Source organism: Amblyomma mixtum, chromosome 1, assembly GCF_055824585.1.
Source record: "Amblyomma mixtum isolate Tamu chromosome 1, ASM5582458v1, whole genome shotgun sequence".
NCBI lineage: Eukaryota > Metazoa > Arthropoda > Arachnida > Ixodida > Ixodidae > Amblyomma > Amblyomma mixtum.
In genome coordinates this window covers 161,646,791-161,670,103 of record NC_143012.1, presented here as the reverse complement: position 1 = coordinate 161,670,103, position 23,313 = coordinate 161,646,791, and the positions used below count along the sequence as shown (strand labels likewise).

The 23,313-nt window shown below is 45.0% G+C and overlaps 2 protein-coding genes across 2 annotated transcripts in view; one reads left to right on the top strand and one right to left on the bottom strand.

Moving 5' to 3' along the window:
- LOC149369553 (glutamate receptor ionotropic, kainate 4-like) overlaps window positions 1-19,052 on the top strand; it is a 63,605-nt gene extending 44,553 nt beyond the window's left edge. Inside the window, exon 9 of the mRNA XM_089558881.1 lies at window positions 18,671-19,052. Coding sequence (XP_089415007.1) covers window positions 18,671-18,944 — 274 coding nt within the window. The 3' untranslated portion in view covers window positions 18,945-19,052. The remainder of the gene's footprint in view (window positions 1-18,670) is intronic.
- Window positions 12,167-23,313, bottom strand: part of Gnptab (N-acetylglucosamine-1-phosphate transferase subunits alpha and beta) — an 85,794-nt gene continuing 74,647 nt past the window's right edge. The window contains exon 24 of the mRNA XM_089558880.1: window positions 12,167-18,900. The gene's annotated coding sequence lies outside the window, so the exon portion shown is untranslated. The remainder of the gene's footprint in view (window positions 18,901-23,313) is intronic.

Below are 23,313 nucleotides of genomic sequence, written 5' to 3'. Positions count from 1 at the left end.
CCTCTCCGTTGCTATGGCGCCGCGTGACGTCTGCTTGCTCTCTCCTCCGGCGTTACGCGCGCGCGGCACTTCGACCACCGACGTCTTCGGCGGCTTCGGCGCGCTCAGACGGTGCTGGCGTGGAAACAAAATAAGTGCATATTCTGCGCCGGGCGCGTCGAAGCCGCGAACCCAGAATGCATCGCGCGCGTCGTCTGCGGAGCGCGTAGCCGCTACTCGGAGGCAGCAGGCCGGACGAATGGATTTATGTGCATGCGCGCCGCTTGTCGCTCGGCGCTGTCTTGCGTCGACGCGGCTGGAGTATAAGGGGAGGTGGCTTTCAGCCCGGCGCAGCGTCGCCAACGTGACGCGTCCGACCACAACCGCCGCGCTTGCGCGCGCCGAGAACCTAGGAGCATAACAGAGCCATCACGCCGCAGCGATCGCCAGTTGCGCATGCGCAGTAGCGGCGCATAGCTAGCGTGCCGGGGCCGCCGCCGCGCGCTCTCCATCGCCTCTCTCTCTCTCTCCTCGTTGCTTTCGCAACCCCCCAGGTTTCATCAGAGCTAAACCGCTGCCATTTTTTTCGACTATGCGGCGAATTTTGTGGTTATGAACCTTCCTTAAGAATATTGGTTTGGTTTATTGGGGTTTAACCTCCCAATGCGACTCAGGCTATGAGGGACGCCGTAGTGAAGGGCTCCGGAAATTTCGACCACCTGGGGTTTTTTAACGTGCACTGACATCGCACAGCACACGGGCCTCTGGAATTTCGCCTCCATATAGAAATGATCTGTCTACTGTGATCGCTTCCATATGGCACTCCAAGCATTTTGTCAGTCGTCAAGTCTACCGTGGCAACAAAGGTCGCCGTTGACGGAAACGAAGTCTGTGTTGCCCAGATCCGGAGGCACAAGGTCCAGCTCTCCAGCCGACTTCCAACGCTGCTCCAAGCAGGCCTAAACATGCTAAGCAAAATCTACCCCACGCAGTACGAGAGCGAGAAAATCTGAGAAAACAGGTGCACGACAACTCTGTTAGAGTAACTGAACAAGATCAGTATTCTAGGATCAAGAACATTGAAATAAAGGGTGTACCGTGTGAGGATAATGAAAACCTAGAAGAGCTGCTTGCTAAAGTGGGCGACGCAGTGGGTGAGCCTATAGATAGGCAGGATATCGAGGTGTGTCATCGTGTTCCTGTTTGGAACGACGCCGAAAGCAAGAACATTGTTGCCGTTTTCAACAGCCGTGCGAAACGAAACCAAGTGATTGACAAGGCACGCAGCAAGAAACTAAACACCGAAGACCTAGGATTTTCAACCAAGGCATCGGTGTTTGTGAACGAACACCTTTGCCCTCAGCTTAAGTTTCTGCTAGGAAAGACTATCGCAAAAAAGAAGGCAATGAGCTGGCGTTCTGCATGGGCGAAAGGCGGCAAAGTTTTCGCGCGGAAAACGGAGACATCTCGTGTCATCCGGATTTCATGCGAAGCTGATTTGGAAAAGATTGTGTAAGCACATCTTGCGCTACTCAGTGCATCTTCTTTCCCCGTGCTGATGAACACACCGAAAAATATCGCTTGCCCGAAAGACAGTACGCACCTTGCCTTTCTACATTTTAATGCGCAGTCTGCAAGGAACAAATACGATGAAGTAACAACATTTTTTGATGAATTTAGATTCAAGTTTCATATCATAATGATAACCGAAACATGGTATAAAACGCAAGAAGAAGTGCTTTGTCTACCAGGCTACAGGAGTTTCTACCTAAACAGACCCTGCAGGCGTGGTGGGGGAGTAATGCAGTTGATATCAGAACAGTTGCCATGCGTAGTGCTCCCCGACTTCACAGCTATTACTCCCGATTACGAGACTCTGACGCTCCAATGCAAGCAATCTATATTTGTCGTTACTTATAGGCCACCAGATGGGAATACTGATCAATTTCTTGCCTACTTAGAAAGGCTGCTGAATTTCGCGTGTTTGAATAAACTGCACATTACCACCGGTGGTGACTGCAACATTAACATGCTTCAGCCTACTCTAAACTCGCAACGTATGTGTCTGCTTCTGGACACTTTTCATTGTTCAACCGTAATAACAGAGCCTACACGCATCACTTGTCACTCTCAAAGTCTTCTTGACATATTCATCACAAATAACCCGGAAGGCTGTATTAAAGCCGGCGTTATAACGGCAGCTCTGGGTGATCATTTGCCTATTTTTATGTTTTGCAAGCCCGGTGAGCTATGTAAAAACTTCGAAAAGCCTTGTGAATCATTTTTAGTTCAAGAAATTAATGAAAAAACGCTTGAACGTTTCCGAACTGCAGTTGAGGAAATTGACTTTACATCTGCGCTTGAGTGTACTACTGCTGATGATGCCTACGACATTTTCTTGGGTTTGCTTAAACGTGCTTACACAGATTGTTTTAAGTACAAATCTGTCAAAAAGCGCAAAAAATGTCGGAAACCATGGCTCACTGACGAATGTATTAGAATGATTAGTGAAAAAAATGCGATGTATTTTCAGTTCTTGAAAACAAAAGACCCCAATGACTTCATATCATTTAAGAAATACAGAAACAGTGTAACAAAAGTGTTACGCAACTCTAAACACGCTTATTTTGAAAATCTTTTTGGTCGCGTTGCAACTCGGGGAGACGCTCTTTGGCGTGAATTACATAAACTTTTAAATCGCAATACGCACGAAAGTGGAGACCTCGAAATTAGTGTCAATAATCAAAGTTTTAAAGGAAGAGAACTAGCAAATAAGTTTAATGAATACTTTACGACTTTAGCGAACAGTAACCATGATGATAAAGCATCGTCCTACTTGGGTCTACCGAATGCCCACACTGCTTTTTTTGATCCAGTTACTCCAGATGAAGTGTATTCCATTTGTATGTCTTTGAAGAATAGCAAAGCGCGTGATATTGATGGCCTTCTTATCCGCCCCATAAAGTTTGTGCTCGAGCTCCTGATACCTGCTCTCACACATATTTTCAATACCTGTTTGACTACTGGTGTTTTCCCACAAAAAATGCAGCTAGCCAGAGTCACTGTTCTGTTTAAGTCGGGAGACAAAAATGAGTTTTCGAATTATAGGCCTATTTCTGTGCTGCCTGTCATATCAAAAGGATTGGAAAAAGTCATCTGCAAAAGAGTTGTATCGTTCTGTGATAAGCATTCTATAATATCCATCCAGCAGTTTGGTTTCCGGCAGGGTATGTCAACAGAACTGGCCCTTCTCACACAAAAGGAATTTATTATTAAAGGTTTCGAACAACGAAAATTAACACTAGGCGGCTTTGTAGATTTCTCCAAGGCATTTGACAGAATTAACCACACAACCCTATATTCTAAGCTTGAACATTACGGATTCCGTGGAATACCTCTTGCCCTTTTACAATCATATCTGTCCGCGAGACAACAAAGCGTTTCACTAAAAGAGGAGTCGTCAGCTCTACGCAATATATCTTGTGGAGTGCCCCAAGGTAGTATATTAGGACCCATTCTTTTTACTATCTATATAAATGACATAGTAACAATAAGCAACCAGGCATTCTTTGTAGTCTATGCCGATGACACAAGTTTCTTTATTCAGTCAGAGGACATTAGTGAATTATCGTCTTTAGGTAATATTACATTTAGTAAACTGTTAGAATGGGGTAAAGTAAATTCATTAGAAATAAATACGAAAAAAACCAAGGCTGTCCTATTTCGACCTGTGCAAAAAATTCTTGATTACAGTATTTGTTTAAAGATAGGCCAAGAAAAAATAGATACTGTACATGAGGTGAAAACCTTAGGTGTAGTATTTAATGAACATCTAAATTGGGATGCACATGTAACAAATGTGCTTCGCAACTTGGCCAAGGCCTGTGGTGTTCTGTGCAGACTTCGTTACATTGTCCCACCTAAGATAAAGCTAATGTTATATAATGCCTTATTTACCCCATACATCAATTACTGTAGCCTTGTTTGGGCAACGACATCAAAGGCGAACATACACCGGCTATTTTTAATGCAGAAGAAAGCAATCCGTCACATTGCAGGCTTACCGTATGATGGCCATACAACAGAGCTTTTCTCAACATATAATATAGTCCCTGCTGTACATCTGTACAATTTAAACTTAAGTATGAAGTATAAAATCTCGTTGGCAAAATCCTATACATGCTTTCTCTCGCTGTGCAATCTTAGACAATCTTTGGATGTTCCTTACAACATAAGACACAGAAAGATTTGGCTAGTCCCCTTTTCGCGCACAAATAACGGTTTTAATAGATTGGAACATCGCTTGCCAGTATTATTAAACACACTTCAAGACACAGACATGGACATACGAACATCGTCAAGGCCCGCACTCGTTAAATATTTTAGGAATTTAACTGTATGAAGCAATAGATTAAGGACTGGCATTTCCATGTTGTAATTAGAGAAACATTTCTGCATAAATACATTTGTCTGTGTTTCAGATTTCATTTTTGAAGTATGTACATGTTGTATAAATTTTTGTGTATAGAGTTTATATATATATATATATATATATATATATGTATATATATGTATATATATGTATATATATAATGTGTGTGTGTTGACTCGGTATAATGCTTTCTGGTGTACGCGCGTAAAATATTATTTGATCGTATTTTGTGCTGTAGTACAAGAATTTCTGCAGAAACTAATCTAATCATTGTGTGTAATTTTTTGTGTGATTTTAAACCCCTGTACGCTGCCATCAAAGGGGGCAAGGGCCTTAGTCAAGCTGCTTAACTAGCAGCTTTTAGTCCTTGCCCTCACATTTTTTCTGTACCAGGATAAATGTGGAATAAATGAATGTGAATGTGAATATGAGTGCCCGTGGTGTGGAGACAAAACCAACCCCATACCATACCACATGGGCTTGCCAGAAAATAGACGAGCTAGGCGTAATAGAAAACCCGAGTGCGGAACAGTGGGAGAGGATCTGCTACCCAGCGACATCCTGAAAAGCCCAACAAAGGCTAAGGCGTGCACGCAGGGCAGCTACCCTCAGCGGAGCCCTGGACTAGGGGTGCCGACCCTGATGATAAGATGGAAGACTCCATATGAAACCGCAAAAACTAATCATCTGGACCCCAGCCCACTCGGGTCTGGTTGGAAACGAGGCCGCCCACAGGCTCGCCCGCCCCTCTTTACCCCGGGGAGCCGTGGACACCTCATACGAATTCAGCACTAAAGAGGAAGCCAATACCTTTAATAGCATCACAGACAATCAGAAAAAGAACAAAAGGATCTATCCTCCTCCGGATAGATCGCTTAGCTCGGCTGAGGCCTATGACTGGAGAAGACTCCAAGCTAGAAACTTCGCATCCCCGCTCTGGATCCGAGGAGCTGGACAGGAGGTGACACGAGGGAGGATGCGGAGGTGTGCGAGTTCTGCGGGCATACCGCTACACTCGAACACATACTATGGAGATGCCCCAGTGCCCCAGGATATGGCAGAATTAATAATGCAGAGGAATGGGAGACCATACTCAGAAGTGCCGACCTTCGCATACAACGATACGCTGCCCGCCTGGCAGCAGAAAAAATGGTTGCTAGTCTTCCAGCTGCGCCGCTGCCCCTCCCCGGACGCCTGCGTGCGGACCGGGAGGGGCACGGGTCTTCTTCTGGAGGAAATAAAGTTTCTTCACTCACTCACTGTAAATGTAAAATAGAGCCCATAAACGTTTTCCACCACCACTACCACCGGACCGCGGCGGCACCATCAGCTAGTTGCAGCTATGTATGCAGGAGCCGCGTCCGCGCTGCTGCTTCCGGAGAAGCCGGCTTTCTCCGCTTGCGAAGATCGCCTTCAGAAAATTTAAGGGCCTTTCATGTCGGCCACGTTGTCGGCAGTGCGAACATCGAACCCCTCGGTCCATGGTCTGCTGCTTGGCGGTTGTTGTTGGGGAAAGGAACGATTAAAACCTCGACAGCGATCAACGTGATTCGCACTGCAGTTGTCAAGCAACATCAGCACCTTGCACGCTTCCTTCGGATGATCTCTTTGTCGAGTCGGACAGTCAGTTGCCAAAATATGTGGCGTCATCAATGCCTAATTCTTGTTGTTGGCGAAGCCGTGCAGTGGCTTTGTCAATGACCACCATGTTGGCGCAGATCACCGCGGTACGGTTTTACCTGGCTTTTCCTTCCGCGCATTTGTCCTTCTTTGCCGCGAGAGTCTTCGATGGCAACAATTGGAGGAACAGTCCCGTTTAAATATTCATCTGCGCTGTAGATGTCTTTGTCGTAATACGCAAGAATCCGATCGCGATTCTTGGCCATCCAGTGCTGAAGCGATCCCTTGTCAACGGACGTGGCCTCCGCGACGATGTTTTACACGTATTGTTGTGCAGCTCTTTGTGCCGTTGTAGTCGCCCATTTCCTGGCAGAAAGTCTTCGTGACCGAGAGCAAAGCCCTTGACCTTCTTCAGCATGATGAGTGTATTGAGCGGGATGTGCTTTAAAGGGAGACTGAAACACTTATTTTGAGAATCAGGCTGGCAGCGGCGTCCTATGGTTTTTCATGCTGTATACTGGAATATCGCATCCAAATAAGGCAAAAACAAGCGCGAATTGCATTTTTTAGCATAAATATGCGGCCTGTACCGTGGGGCACGCCGTGCGGCGCGCCGCCGCCCTTGGTTGGTCAAGAGAGGTCGTGACGACACTTTGAGGACTGGAGAAGCTGCCGATGCGGATCCGGCGCTGCGTTGAGTGCAGATCGCTTTCCGTGGTATTGTAAAAGCGAATATGGCGACTATTTTTTTAATGACCTCCAAAGAAAAGTATACTACAGTTTGTTCGTTCCACGTATCACCTGAAACCAAAAAAGACACAGGCAAAGAATTCTACGCCTAGCACAAGCATACGCCAGAGTGAAAGACGCGTATGCAGACCATGCGTAAAAGGTGCCAGTACAACCTCGGCTGGTATTCTCGGAAAATAAGGGGTGCCAACAATACTCAAGTCAATTGCCACTACCGGACGCCTCCTGGCTCGCCCGAAAGAGCGTCATCCTAAAGAAAATACCTCTGTGTAGAAAAAAATCCTGTTCTCAGTACCCGGCGTTGTAGGTTGGGGCAAGAAAGTATTTCAAGGAAACGATGAAGCAGCACAAAGTTGTCAAAATGAGCGAAGCGCAGTGGCCAAGCACTGCGAGGCATGTGACCACAGGATAGTGACGCAATCATTTTGCGCTCGAGACCAAGCCAAATACGCGCACAAGGCTGCTGCTTCACTCGTGGCGCGTTCAGCAGATGTCAGAAAATATTAATCGCTCACTTGGAAACGTTCGCCCTTCCTATAGATTTGCAGTTTAGGTTCAGTGAAGTGGTGGCCAACTATATGTGTGTTTAAAAGCATATATCTAGTGCAACTCGCCCGCTGCCACAACTTGATGAAGATACCGAATAAGGTTGCGAAACATGGTGTTTTTTTGCAAAAACTTGGTTGGCATTCATTTCTCTTAAATGTGCATCCGAAATCAGAACGTCAAACGCTTTCATTTTAATCGCTTAGCTACGGTTAAACGAGATGCCGCATATGAAGATCTTCGATGCTTGCATGCTTGCTTTGCTTTGTAGTGCTTTGCTTTGCTTGCTTGGACACGTCGAACCGAGTATAAAATCACTAACCAAGCCTTGCTGAGCACGCCTCAGGTGGTCGCCTAAGCTGAGGAGAGCGACATATGCTTGAGCCTCTATAAGGTTTCTGCAGGGGCTAAGTGAGCATGTTTCTACTTAAAGAGGCGCTTCTTCGGAATGGTGACACGCCTCTCATGCGCGAGAAAATCGAAGGAACTGTGTCATGGTTCAGCCGCACCTTTTCGACAGAAATCTCCAGAGATCACATTAGGGACAAGCCCTGCTTGTAGCCGCACTTACGAAAGTGCTTCGAGCAGAGTACGCTTGCTTTGGTCGTCTTGAATTCGTCACAACAGCAAACGTTTGCGCTGCGATCTTATGGCAGAAAACAGTGGAAGACGACACGGTCGCGGCCGTGGTTTTTCGTGGACACGAACGCAGAGTAGTTCCTCGTGCTCAACCTGATTCTCAAGGTCGGCTGACACGCTTTGTACGTCACAATTAACGCACGCAGTACGAGGAACAACGCATGCAGCACGAGAAACAACGCGCGCTGAAAGCTCGCTCGGGTGCACCGAAGTATACCCGGCTCAACATGACGTCACGTTGGCCGACATGGACGAGGTTTCACTCTCCGCTGTTCTCTCCTGCGCTCACGCGGGGCGCGGGAGATTTGAACATGGAGCTTTCAATTGGTGATTGCGGCACTGTTTTAGCCAAAAGCGAAATAATAATTTCGCAGGCGTGAGTAGCAATGACACTACTTCAAAACCCTAAAAAATTGGCTGATTCGAAAACAGCCTCAGTATCCCTTTGATTGATCCCGCATCCAAGAACCACACGTAAAGTGCGGCTTGCGTTATGTGGCGCACCACATCCTCTTTCGGTCCCCGCTGCCAATGTCGTCGATCTTGCTTCCGTTCTTCACTATGGACTGAAAGTATGGACTATGGACTATAGTTAACTGTGAAAGGACTGTACGTGCGATTTCATGCTTGTATGCGATGTCACTCTTTTTGATGTTTAGGCGTACTTAGTACAGAATTAACGGCGAGCTTCGTCTTCAAAGACACCACCTTTCTGTTCAAGGTGCTGGGGCTCGCGAGGCGAGAAAACGAGGATCAGCAGGAGGCGGTCAAAGTCGGTTACGAGAAAGGGGATAATCGAGTAGGTCCGCAGTGTAAAAGTTGTCCAGGCGGAGTCAGGGGTCATCGAGATATCAAAGGCAAGAAGTGGAACAAGGCAGTAGTGATGTCACGAACGATCACGAGTGGCAGCGTTCGGTGCGCCGAGAACCGAGACACAGAAATTCAAGAACACAGATTGGCCAAGTCGAACGCTCCCCGTGACGTCACAAAAAAAGTGGTCTCTCTTCTTTTTTTTACTTTTTTTCTCCCGCGCTGCCTGCTCTCCGTTCCAGAAAGGCACCATCGGACGGCGCAACACGGGGAAGGCGAGCAAAGCGATGCAGCGAAGCAACCTTTCGCTTCACGACCCAGTCAAAAAAAACCATTGGAACCAATTGGATTTCCAATGGGTTCCAATTGGTTCCAATTGGACGAGTTCAGTTTCCAATTGGTTCCAATTGGAATGGTGTTCCAATTGGATGGTCCAAATGGACTAACCATTGAACCATTTGGGTTTCCAATTGGAATGGTGTTCCAATTGGATGGTCCAAATGGACTAACCAATTGAACCATTTGGGTTTCCAATTGGTGAGCCCAATTGGTTTTACCCATTGCATGCAATTGGTCTGCCGAACTGCACCCAATTTATCCAATGAATGTTTGCATGTTTGACGAAAAAGGTAGAACTAATATGATACTTACAATAAGAGCTATCAGCAGCTTAGCCTAATAAATTGTACTCATCACGTATACCACCACTGGAGCTGAAATTAAATTAAATATCTGCGCTCAGTGGGCAAGCGCCACCGGCCCCAGCATGAGAGCCTAATAAATTGGGTATATAAGTTGGAGCAGAAGTGTGTTCTCTGGATGTACATATTGAGCTAATGTATGCTACTAGTGCCTGAATGTGCAGTGTTGCTTGTGTGTGATGCATGTGTGTCTGTTGGCTTTGATTTCCATAAAAGCATATTAATTTCAATTCCGTAGAAAAATGTTGATTGGTACTAGGCACAGTGTCTCCTTGCAGTCCTCATATATCAGTTTTGCTTTTGCACATTTTAATATGTTAAGTTGTAGAAATATTCATCCACGATCCTAGAGCATATTATTCAAACATTTAGCTACCTTTCTCAATGAACGTAGCATATTTTGTGAATATTTTCTGGGTCAAATAACTGCCTGGCCTAATGGGTCCAATTGGCTAGTCCAGTTGGATCCAATTGGTCGGGGGCTAAAAACACAACTGGAACCAATTGGGAAGTCCAATTGGAAGCAATGGGAATGTCCATTAAGTTCCAATTGGAATGTCCAATTGGTTCCAATGGTTTTTTTTTACTGGGGAGTGAGCAGGCAACGATGCGAAGGGTTTCAATCGAGATTTGCCCTTATTTTCGAGCAAAAATTTGCCTTAGAGGCGTAAAAATGTTCTGATCTATTATTTTTCTGTTGGTACGAAACCTCTTTGCTATATCTGCCTATGCGCTTGTATTTACTTCGTTAAAATCAGACCCAACTGAATTGAAAGTTCAAGAATTGGAAATTGAAATCCCTTCGTTATAACCGCCACGTCGCTATAAGTGGATTCGTTTTGGTTTATGGCGTTTAACGTCCCAAAGCGACTGAGGCTGTGAGAGACGCCGTAGTGAAGGGCTCCGGAAATTTCGACCACCCGGGGTTCTTTACGTGCACTGACATCGCACAGTAGACAGGGCCTCTAGAATTTCGCCTCTATCGAAATTCGACCGGCCCGGCCGCGATCGAACCCGCGTTTTTCGGGTCAGCAGCTGAGCACCATAACCACTGAGCCAATGCGGCGGCATAAGTGGCTTCGCTATAACACGGATATGCTATACTTTATTCTACATTCGTGTATTGTGGGCGGCCCAGGCATCCACGGAAAAAAGGCAGCGCTGCAACCTTTGGCATGCATAATCCAGACAACACCTAACGTCCTGAGGACATCCTTCAAAAGGTCAGAATGTCCTGTAAGGACATTTTGAATACTTTGTGAGTGCATTATGGCCAAATGTCCTCATGACGATGCCCTCACTTTGTACTTTGCTGGATGACTCGAGGACGCAAATTTCTGAAATGTTCTACAAAATTTCTGAGCAGAACAATATATTGCAGCATTGAACTGAGAAAAAACCAGCTTTATCTTTTGTACTCGGTTGTCATTACGTAAAAACTGCAGGTTCATTAAAAGATACTTGAGTGCAATGGCAATGTTATGCAGGAAACCACTGTGACCGGTTTTTAAACCTGGTCTTATGTATATGTAGTGCATGCTTCTGATGGGGTTGGACTATTAGACTTTTCAGTCACTCATCTGAGTGGCATTTCCACTGAGACGGCAGAATTCAGCTCCTGAGAGAGTTGTAGTCATCACTAGACTAAAAGGTTGCATGAAGAATAACTCATCGGTAGCAACATGCGGCGAACGAACCAGTCAGTTGCTGAGAATGGAGAAACTTGCAAAATCTGTTTGCTAGAATACAAGACAAATGAAGCAAAAAGAAAGCTGTTTCATAACCCTTTGCACATTGCCTACAATAATTAGGCAAATAGTGACCCACATTCTCTGGGCTACATTGTCATCAGACGTCCTGAAAATAGACTGAGAAGGTACTCCAGAGGAAATTTAAGGATGTCCACAGGATACACTGGGGCCGGACAACAGGACTAAGTGAGAACTTGTTCAGAATCGGTGGAGAACGTCCTCAGGACAATACAATCTCCTCGGAAATTAATCCTCAGGATGTCCCGAGGATGTAGGTTTCCTGGGATATGGTTTGGGGATAGGTATATGTCACTGCCGCTAATGGCATTGCCGTCGATCACATGCTGTACTGGCTAGAACTTGCATGTAGGCCTCCCGGTCACCAACCGAGCCCTCCATATGTATTAAGCCCTTTGTTTTGGGAAGAAACCCATTAGGGCCGACAACCAGGAAGTACAGCAGGACTAAGGCCTCTGCCAGTGAGCTCTATTTGGCCACTGTGTGCTAACTATGGATACTCTAACCTAATCATCAAACTTCGCAACCTCATCGTTCCACCCACACTTTTGATGCGCTTCAGTTTCATTTACCTTAGTATCAACCTGCCTTTCTCTGTTTCTTATTTTCTCGGCACTCGTACTCACACAAACAGCAAAGCTCTCAGTAAGCTCCCATACTCTTCTTCTCTCCCTCTCTGGTGCCATGCATTTTTTACATATGTTCCGTAGTCCATGCATCATAACCCATTTTCCCTGCTGTCTGTTTGCTGCTGTCCACTTGTTCCTCTTTCCAGCGCAAAGCAGTAAGTGGCGAGAATGCAAGAGGTGCAACTGCATTTGCTACTGCTTGGTTGCACAATGCTTTGAAAAGCACATGAGACACAAGACATGTTAAACTGGCATTACCATAGAGTGAATGTAAGAAGTAAAAAGCCTAGAAACAAGGTTCAAACACTTTATTTTATACAGCATTTACACACAACAACGACTATAATCAAGGGGTGTGCTCTTGAAGAAAATTCTACGAAATGTGATGTCGTAAGTTTTTACACTTTGTGGCATGCTGTCTAAATGATACCAGGCAAAAAAAAAAAAAAAAAGACTCTATACAAACCCTGGATGAGGTGAATATGTAAAATACCATTTATGATCCGTGAATGTAATTAAGTGCACAACAAAAACTCGCAAAGGAGAAAGTAAAGCCTGGTAGAACAACTCCACACAATGGACCGGGACATCACATTTGACAAGCCTTGATCAGGTCCTTTGTGCTGTGTAGTGCTTCACAGAAGTCGTTCCGATGTCAATGGAAAGGTTTGTTCAGGCTAAATCATAGCATGAATGCATTTGCAATAACCGAAATGACCATTCATGACCCTGACACTTCAAGTGTACATAACTATGTTGTACAGTTGACAGCAATATGGAAAAGAGCAAACTTTTGCCCCAAAAATGCGAATTTCCTCATCATTTATTCACTAAATTTGAGAATGAATTTTGGAAATCATATGTGAAAGAAAACAAAAAAAAATTGCTCTTGTCACACATAATTATGGTGTAAAAAGTAAATGACTGTTCAAACTTTGTTCCCTCTCATACTGCACACAACTGTACTTACGCAATTGTTCACCTACAGGCTAAACTAAGAAAGCTAATGTGATATCAATGACAGAATGTGTTGCATCTTGGTTAAAAGTTTCAACTCTATTGTGGGTTTTTCTGACTAGGCTACTAAAATACTGTAACTATGAAAAATAACAACAATATATGCATTTCATTTGGCATATGGACTAAAATCAATGAAATCCACTTCCTATTGCAAAGAGTGCCAAATTTCATGACTTGCACACACAAAAAAAATGTTCTGTGACCCCAATCGGCACATTACTCTCAGCATAACTTGGCACCAAACCACAAGCATCGCCCACATAGCTGCCCGACATTTCCACTCTGCAGCAGCTTAATCACAACAGATTCAAATGAGCAACCACTACAGTCGCACTCACAAAGTACAAAATAATGCTATGGTTTCTATAAATGAGTTAACTGCATGAACATGCCAGAACGTGACGCAATCTTGTTCCCTTGCTCCCACATACTAAATAAAAACACACAGATTTTGGATACAGGCAAAGGTGAACGATGACGATGATGAGTAGGAAAAGAAAAAGTAGGAAAAGCTGAAATATTACCGTAATTACGTGATTCTAACAGGCCCTCAATACAAAAGTGCACTTGAATTTCATGTTCACAAAAGAGGAAAATGCGCAATTTGTGCATAAGCCTGATGTGATGCCCATATCTCCTTCAGTGTTATTCCTCGTCGCCCTCTTGGCCCTTCTTAGCTGCCAGTACCGGAGTAAATATCTCTTAACTCTTTAAGGCACTCAGTACACAACCGCATACATAGCAAACTTGCAGAATTTTCTCAATGTGCACTCTACCTAGCACAGATTATATCATTTCAGGTGAATTTAGCACCCTTCATGTTGCAATAGGATGCTTTCCAGCCCAACTCGAGAGTGCAGCAGATACAATAGAATCCCTCTACAGTAAAGTGACTTGGACTAGAAAAAATCTTTACTACATCAGGGTCTTTACTATATCAGCTGTTGGTGATTACATGGCTCTGAGGATGCTGTCTGGTAATTAATTGGCTACTTACGAAACAGAATGTTGGTTTATAAAAGAAACACTCAGAAATACCTTGCATCCTGCTTTAATCATCCATTTATGTCGTAATTATTTATTTTCAGTTATCACTTATTATCATGTTTTCAATTTGGTTTGTCTTCTGGAATTACCGCACTGCACAAATGCAGTGCGGCTATGAATAGAATGCAAAGTTTTATTTCATGTGAAAACCAAAGTTTCATGCGAACACAGTCTCATTTTCTCCAGTCACAGCGTCGTTTAAGAGGAAATAGTTAAGAAATATGCGCGGCAGAGTCGAGGCGAGGCAGTATCGCTCACACAGTGCCTGTGCACCCGTTTCTTGCTGTCGCTTCCCTGTGCTTCACGCCGCCATACTGCGAAACTTCGCCCTTTTCTTCCCTTCCGAACACCAATGAATTTTTACTGTTTCCTTTCTAAGCGACCTACGCTGCTTTCTTTCTGCATGCATAGCTAGCTTTGCTTTTTTTTTCCATATGCCATGGTGGCTCAGTGGTTAAGGCGCTCGTCTACCGAGCCGGAGTACCCGGGTTCGAACCCGACTGCGGCGGCCGCATTTCGATGGAGGTGGAACGCACAAGGCGCCCGTGTGCTGTGCGATGTCAGTGCACGTTAAAGATCTTCAGGTGGTCGAAATTTATCTGGGGAGCTCCACTACGGCACCTCTTTCTCTCTCTCTCTTCTTTCACTCCCACCTTCCTCCCTTCCCTTATGGTGTGGTTCACCTGTCCCCCCAGATATGTGAGACAGATACTACGCCATTTCCTTTCCTCAAAAACCAATTTTCAGTTTTTTTCCATGCACTTTTCCTCACGGCTCCAAATAGTTTAAGCTGGTTTCTCCTCACAGCTTCCTACCTTCCTGGAGAAGCTATCATAAAAACCACCGTTTTATCGTCTATGGCATCCATTTTTATCCAAATGTCGGCCTTGCACTGGCCATGTTGTCATCCTACCACTGGAGGTACGTCTCCACGGCCAGACACGCCTTACTATATCTGTTTTTGTGTCAAAAATGATTAGTATAACTGAAAAAAAATATACAGTCATTTATTGAAGGCGAAATGGGACTGCAATTTCACTCTACTATATCTGAGTTTACTATAGCGGGGTTCTACTGCAATACATTTCACGAAGCAGTGAGTTGGTACCACTTCCTCTGCCATTTTCTTGCCGACAGATTTCTCGACCAGTACTGATGTGAAAGTTTTTTCCAATGTGCCGCATGCATCTTCAAAACTCAAATTGACTTTACAATCTCTAGAATGTTAACTTCATAAATCCTGGCGTTTTAAAATTACAGCTTCCAAAACTTTTGACAGTTTTTAAGAAATTTTGTGCATGCCTGCAAAAAATTAACCATCTATTGGAAATCTAGCAAATTGGTTTTCTTGAGGCCTTGGTACATTATTTACACTAAACAATATTTTTTTAGAGCCAGAATAATAAACAGCGCCAAAAAGGGTTAAAGTATAGTTTCAAAAATTCAAATACAAAAGAAACCAAGCAGGAATGAACACAACATATAGGGCATTTCTATCGCTTCAGGTGTTTGGTTTCCAGTACAGCACTGGCACTGCTCAACATACACAGTGCTAGTATTTACGAATACTATGTCTATGCTGCCGTTTGCCGCGATGACTGGAAATGCATGCTCAGGTAATCTCGCACTTGCAGCCAATAAAAAAAATGCCTCTAAGACATCCTGACACTCATTTCATGCGATAAATGCTTGCCACACAGACATAAAAATGCATGGACATTGACAAGTACACACGAGGGCAGGGCTCCATTAAGGTTGTGTTTGGTACCAAGAGGAATGCACTATCACAGACATAGTTGCACACTCAAGTGCCCCCATACAATGAGCTAGAAGGCATGCTGGCCAGAAGTCTAGAATCGTTTGTGGAAAACAGCTGCCACAAGCACGTATTTCTGTAGCACTCTTTGACAAAAAGGTCCTCGGTGTGGCTTTATAGTCCTCAGTGAATGCACAAGGGTGTCTCTAACACCAATGCGACTTATGCACGATTTAAAATAAAAAAAACGTGCTTGTTTCCACGGCAGTGTGATGTATGGTCCAAAATACGGTAACGCCTGGTGTATACTGGCACACAATGAGTCCTTCAGAAACCGAAATCTGAACAGTACTTTGCCATAGAGGACATAGTTTAAAACTGGATGTGCAATGGACAAACGCTGGTACTGTCAGTGATGACACGAGTATCCTGTGGAATGAATTTAAAGCACCAACAAAGTGAGTCAAGAGCTTTATGAAGAGCGAGAACTGAAACTTGAGATGTTGTACAACCATATGCCAGAGCTTAGACGATGCCCACAGAGAAAAGTGGCGCGATTGCCATTAAGATGGTGACGAAAGAACTAAGTATTTGTTCATTTTTGACCAAACTGGCAACACTGATCACATGCTGGAATGGCCCAATATCAATCAATCAGCCTTTTATTTTCTCTATATTAGAGAAGGAGACAGGACTAAAAGCTCGGAAGCTTGACAGAGGTCCTGCCCCCTTTTTTCACGCTGGTATTGCAACAGACAAGCGGCAATAAATTCTGCGCTATACATTATAGCTCAAAAGAAAATAACACACCTTGAAAAAAAAAAGCAAAAAGTACCAACACAAAAATACATGCAGCGTCATGACACAAACTTGTTCAGAAAAAATTTCTTAATAACAGTATTTGAATGCTGGAAAGGGTGAAACATTTTTTTGTTTAAGTTATTTAATAGCACTGGCAGCGTATACGAGATAGATTGTTGTGAGTAATATGCCCTAGGTGTAGGAACTAGCCACATTTCTTTATTTCTGGTTTGTGGAATATGGGTGCTTTTTGCAAGTTCTGCCAAATTACCAACATAATTTTCATTGCTCCGCGAAGCACTTTTGATATGCAAAGCAACCAACTCTAGAATTCTAAAGGAGAGTGCCAGGTTCCCCTACTGTTCACTATAACACAGTTCAGCTATCAACGAAACAAGCTCACAAGGAAGGCGTCAAATTTTGTCAGATCCAAGTTTTTATTCGTATTTGCCATGATGTCAATTCCAATCTTGAGTGGTTAGACACAAATTTTGTTCTTCTGGACTGTGATGAAGATGTTTGCATGAAGCAACCAGCGCTCGGTTTTGTATGAGTATTCCAAGCCGTTTGCTGCCCTTCACACGGGATCAGTGGCACCAAGGAAACTGTGTTTTCTAAGCTTGCTGTATGAGCCATGCTTTCAACTTGGTACTAAAGAGCAAAGCTACACATTTGTGTTCACCTGAAGTGCAGCTGACGAACAATGACATTTGGACATGTTAAAAATGATTTTACAAATCTCTCCGATTACAAATCTTAGGTTGTCATTGTGAAATGAGTTGTAAGTCAGCGTTGTCTCCTGTCCTGGTGTTTTGCACGGTTCCCTCAAAAAACAAACGGTAGCCCCTTGAAGAGAAGCAATGTTAGCGATATATTTGGCGCAGGCTGTTCTTGAGAAATATGTGTATAACAGAATCACAGAAGTCAGGACACAAGTGCATAGAAATAATGCAGCTGATGTGCTTGAGTGAATGCAAAGTTTTGTGACCTAAAATATATAAGATGCCAAAAAGACAAGAAAATGGCTTGACACAAGAACCAACACGGAAAAGTCTCTCTGACAGCAGCTTGACCCTTGGAACGGTGCTTCAATTCTTCTTCATGTAGAGTCACCGACTGATTTTTCGGACTCGGTGGGACCCGAAAAAAGGTCCAAATAATCGAACAGGCCGGAAAATCCGTGAACTTAAAAAATAAGCCTTTCTGTGAAAAACTGGCTTTTAAAATCGCGAAAATCGCCGCTCCCCATGTTCCGCCTACAAGCAATAATATTGGACTCTATCTGAGTCATAGCCGTGCTTTCTTCATGTCCGCACCCTAACACATCATGATACCAGATAGTGCGACACGGCCGCAGTCATGCCGCGAATGAATGCACTCGCTGCGCGAAGCAAGAACAGTCAGTTTGCATGGGGCAATGACGTTCGCGAAGACCAAGAGGTAACCCATGGGAAGACACGAGCGGAAGCGAGCGCCTTCGAATGCGATTCCGCCCCCGCACTGGGTGCGTCGTCCAAGCCACGGCGGACGACGCAGCTGTCCCGCTGTACCGTTTTCAATGCGATCGCACGCCCTTTGTAGGCCATCTCGATGGCAATAGAGAGCATCTCATTATCTCGAATGGCAACGATAGAGAACAAATAGCCAAGCCTATCCAGGCCAGTCTGATTACACCCGCCAATTCTGTTTAAATCCAAGACGGTGCCTTCCGCGGTGGCGGCAAATGGGTTGGTAGTGACAGCGATGCCTGCTCGCGTCTATATTAGGCCAAAATAACAAACTTTCGGTTGAAAAACGATCACCACAATATCGTTGGTGTCTATTTTAGTCCGAAAATTCGAACTTTTAGACTCCGCAAAGTCCAAAATATTGGCCGCGAAAATGTACACGTTCCTATGAGGTGGGTGACGGTTCCTCAGCGAAGTCCAAAATATCGTGCTAGTCCAAATTTTGGGAGTCCGAAATATCGGTCGGCTACTGTACATGCATTTACCTTAATGACCAGTGCAAGTGATGCAATGTTGCAATTCCTTATAAACGCTTCACACATTTGAGGGAGACTTTGTGACAAAAAAATAGCAGCAGGTAAAACTCTACCTGGGTGTACTATATTTCTTTTACACCAAGGAACGAGAAAGCGACCACCAGATGCTTCTTCCTCTTGCACCCAGGCTGGTGTGGCTGCGTGAGATGGGCATCATGGACCGCTGGATTGCCCAGATGCTGGGCAACTGGGACCACTGCCGCCGGGACGGCAACCGGGTGACGCTCTCCTTCGAGGACACCTACGCCATCTTCGTCATGTGGGCCCTGCTGGTGGCCGCCTCCCTCCTCGCCTTTGGCGCCGAGAAGCTGCACCACGCTTGCACCAGCCGCACCAGGATGGTCCACATGCGCCGAGCTGAACAGGTCGAAGATAAGGGCGTGGCACCACAGTTGCAGTGAGGTGAAGCTTTGTCTTCGTAGTCACGGCTATGCTACAATAGCGTGAACTCCAGTAGAGTAGGTTATGCAGCAAGTCAAGGCAGACAAGAAAGGCAGTCATCCTTAGAGGATATAGTATAAACTCAATATAAAGTCAGTCCAATTTAGATAATTTATAAGAATAAGGGACTTTTATGAGCACTTTACCAAAGAAAGAGGTTTACTAATGGAAAGTAGCCACAATGTCAGGCAACTTAGCAGCTGATCATTACAGCAGATTTTTAATTAATTCTGACTGAATCAAGCAAGTACTGCCTCCTAACACGTTATCAGAGAATAGGTTCGGTTTGGTTTATCAGGGTTTAACCTCCCAAAGCAACTCAGGCTATGAGGGACGCCGTAGTGGAGGGCTCTGGAAATTTCGACCACCTGGCGTTCGTTGACGTGCACTGACATCGCACAGCACACGGGCCTCCAGAATTTCGCCTCCAAAGAAATTCGACCGCCGCGGCCGGGATCGAACCCGCATCTTTTGGGTCAGCAGCTGAGCGCCGTAACCACTGAGCCACTGCGGCGGCTATCAGAGAATAGGGACCATTAACTGCCATGTCACGCATTGAGTTGCTGCACGAACAAGCAAGCTGCATAGCCGAGAGGAGCATTTTACACGATGCATTTAGAGATGGAACATACATCATTATTAAAAAGTTGGAAGGGTATACATATTCACAACCGATATTTCTAAAATAACAGCCAGCAATACTATGGAGATAATTTTCCTGACCGAAAATTCGTTTCTTCAACCTGATATAGATGCAAGCGGGCATCACTATCGCAACCATGAAAGGTGCCACCTTGGATTTAGACGAAGTCAATCGAACGAACTGGCCTGGACCTTCATCGTTAGCTTAACTATGTCTGCTGCAGGAGAAAGGCTTCTCCCATATACCTCCACTTAATCCTGTCCTGTGACAAATTTATAATTGTAATAAGAGAGCAAATTTACTCCCCCTAGGGAATTCCCTGAAACATTGGATCAACACCATTCCCATTTCGAATCATTGATCAATTCGCTCTCACCCTACCAGATTCTAGCCGTCCCGGTTAGCTCAGATGGTAGAGTGGCTGCTCCAGTGAAGCAGTGGTCCTGGGTTCGAACCCCGGACCAGGACGAATTTCTCTTTAACTACCAAGTTTCTATGGAAGGTGCACAGCTTTCCTTTGGAGCAGCACCTTTGTGTCTTCTCACTGTAAGGTAATTTTCTTCCCTGCTCTCAGGTAACACATACTTGGAAGCACCTTGCATGATCACAGAGCCTTTTCAGGGGCACTTGTGATAAGGCAAGCTTCTGATAAGACAAACCAATTCTCACGGCTCCTTCAAGTTCGTAATAAAGGGAATGTATCACATGTGGTGTGCTGTACGTCTTCTTTTCATGGTTGCATTCTGCAATGAAAATTAATTTCTAATTTAAGCTAACAGTGCTCGCACTCAAATGTGTTAAAATATATTCCCACTTGATATCCACCATTCATATTTGCTTTGCAACCAAAAATGCTCCATTCACATATGAACTTTTTGACGAAGCGAGACAACATTCAGCCACACCTTGTGCCATTACTGTTCGCAAGACGTTCAGACACAAGAACTTAGCAAACAGAAAAAATGTCAGGGGCCACTTTGACTGTGTAAAGTGCGTAGAGGCGAAAGCGTTCGCCGCACCACTTTGACTGCCTCTGTGGCACTGGTGGCGCCACATGTAATTGAGTACTAATTACTAAGTGATGACAAATCAGTAATTAATGGTTAATTACTGATTAATGCCTGAATACTAATCAACTGCTAATTAATGACGCTTAAGCTTCGCCTTTAGGAGTGGAATACGACAGAGCGCTGCCACGGAACACCACCACCCGTTCAGCGGGATGCCTTGCTGTTTGAACGCGGTTTTTGAGGAAAGGAAATGGCGCAGTAATTCTCTGTCATCTCGGTGGACACCTGAACCACACTGTAGAGGAAGGGAGGAAGTGGGGAGGAGCGTAAGAAGAAAGACAAAGATGGCCCCTAATGAAGAAAATGAAAATTGTATTTGAGGAAAGGATATTACGCAGTAACTGTCTCACATATCTCGGTGGACACCCGTCAAAATTCAGGGGGCCACTTTTTTGACCTAAAGTGCGGTCACTGATGTATGGTTAAGATGTTAAGCTTCCCCTCTAAGAGTGGAATACCACAGCGTCTTGAAACGCTTCCAATTCCCTAGACACAACTTTGTTCTTCCCAAACCATTGAGCTGGCATGGCGGAGTGGATAGCAGGCGGAGTGGATAGCATGCTCAGTGGATAGCATGCTCATCTCGCACGCCGAAGACCGAGGTTCGATTCCCGAGCTCGACCAATTTCCTACTCGGTTTTATTTATTTATATGGCCTGACTAGAAAAGTTAATTAGGCAAATTGAGTAATTAAGCAATTAACTAAGCTCAGTCCCACTTACTTGGAGCATCACTATACGATCCCTTCAATTGGTTGCATGGTTACTAGCCAAAGTACAATTGGCCCCGTTTGAAATTCGCGCACTGTGACGTCACGACTGTTTCGACAAACTGAAAAGCGTGACATTTCTGTCGACAACTGCTGCTTATAACGATGAGGCATTAAAGGCTTTCGCCTTAAAATACCCTTTCTCAAGGAAGTCAATGATTGAAGGAAGGAGTTCCACTTCCAGCTAGCTAATGACATTTCAACTCGGTCCAGGTAGCAAATGCAAGCTGACAGGAAGCCCATTCTTTCTCTAGCCATGAAAGTCTGGAATGTCAGGGTCAGTGTATTCCTTTCACACTCTCACATTGCAAATCAAAGGCTCATCAGAACCAAGCATGCATGGCAGTGTTCGCAGCAGGCCGCACTGAGCACACAAAGTCGATGGAGAGCAGCCTCTCCCTTCAGCTTACAGCTCGATTCCACATCAATCGCACAGCCAGTGGCATAACCTGCGATATGAGCTCCAACTACAACTCGCACATTGCTGGCCATGTTGAGCTAGCATGTCTGTCTTTGAACACAATCTGCTGTCTCAGTAGGCGAACTGAGTGAGTTACTATGTTTGAATGTCTCGGTGCACTCGCTGCTCACATAACCCACAATCATCCCCCTTCAGGCCCACTGATGGCGTCCCAAGGCTCACACTCCTTGCCCTCGGCAATGCAGCCCTACAAACATTCTTACCAATATCACCAGTGCTGGGGAGGAGGCAGATATCGCTGGGCTGCAGCAGGTACAGGGTACACCAAAAGTTCCCAGGACAAAGAGTCTGCTTTTAGGCCATGTGGTGGGGTATTTACAACACCCCCGAAACTCATAATCTCTGTACAAGGCAGAAAAAGTATCATTCTCACCTAGCTGCATAGGCATTTTAAGTACCAGACTACTACTGCTGAAAACACACACTGTGGCCTGGGAATATCTGACGCACCCTGTACATACCGCGTGTGAAATTTAAGCTAGGCTATATGTCCTTTCCCAAGAGCATGGTGCTAACGCGACATGCGATTGGTACATTTTAACGTGGTAGTGTTAAGGAGGCCAAGTCGACAAAAATCCGGTGTCGCTTTCGGCATCGTTGACCGTGAGCGAAAAATCCACGAAAACTGCCCAGAGAAACAACCCAGGAGGCAGGTGGGCCACCAGGGTCACATGACCTTGAGGCGCCATCGCAACCTGCCCATAGGACAGTGAGAAAACTGCGCACTGTGGCAGGTGGCGGTTTAAATTAATGATTGGTCACGACAGGTTGCTCGGCAAGCAAAACCTAGGTCGCACAAGCCCCACAGGTGGCAGCACCTGCCATTGAAAGGCAGCGGTGCATTGGTTAACTGCTGCACCACTGCGCCAGGAATGGCACGAGGACCTTCAGGGATCTATGAATGTCAAGTAGAGAATGACCAATCATGCCTATGTGGGTGTTAACCCATTACGCTATCGCCACACACCCTTAAGGTGGAGCTCAAGTGTCCTGTCCAATTTTTGCAGGACCTTTCTCATAGAAAGATCAGTCCCGCTTTAGTAGGATACAGCTTAAAAAGAAACACCAGTTCTTAACACTAAGCCACGGTCTGTGGCATACTGTATCCCTCCGCTAGCCAGTCACAAAAGTAAACCGAATCAGCTTTTTAATATCTGACTTTATTAAACAAGCCAGGTATCAAAATTCTAGAGCTTATAACTTTTTTTCTCGCAATTGCCTTCTTGTTTAGGTGACAAGAGAAGTTCTAACAATGAACTACTTTTGTGTCGCGGAGGAATACTGTGCGCCGGTCCTGAATGTGGGTGGAGCTTCACTCCAGACTTAAGTTGCATCTCACTATATATGGTTGCTAACTTTTGCTACC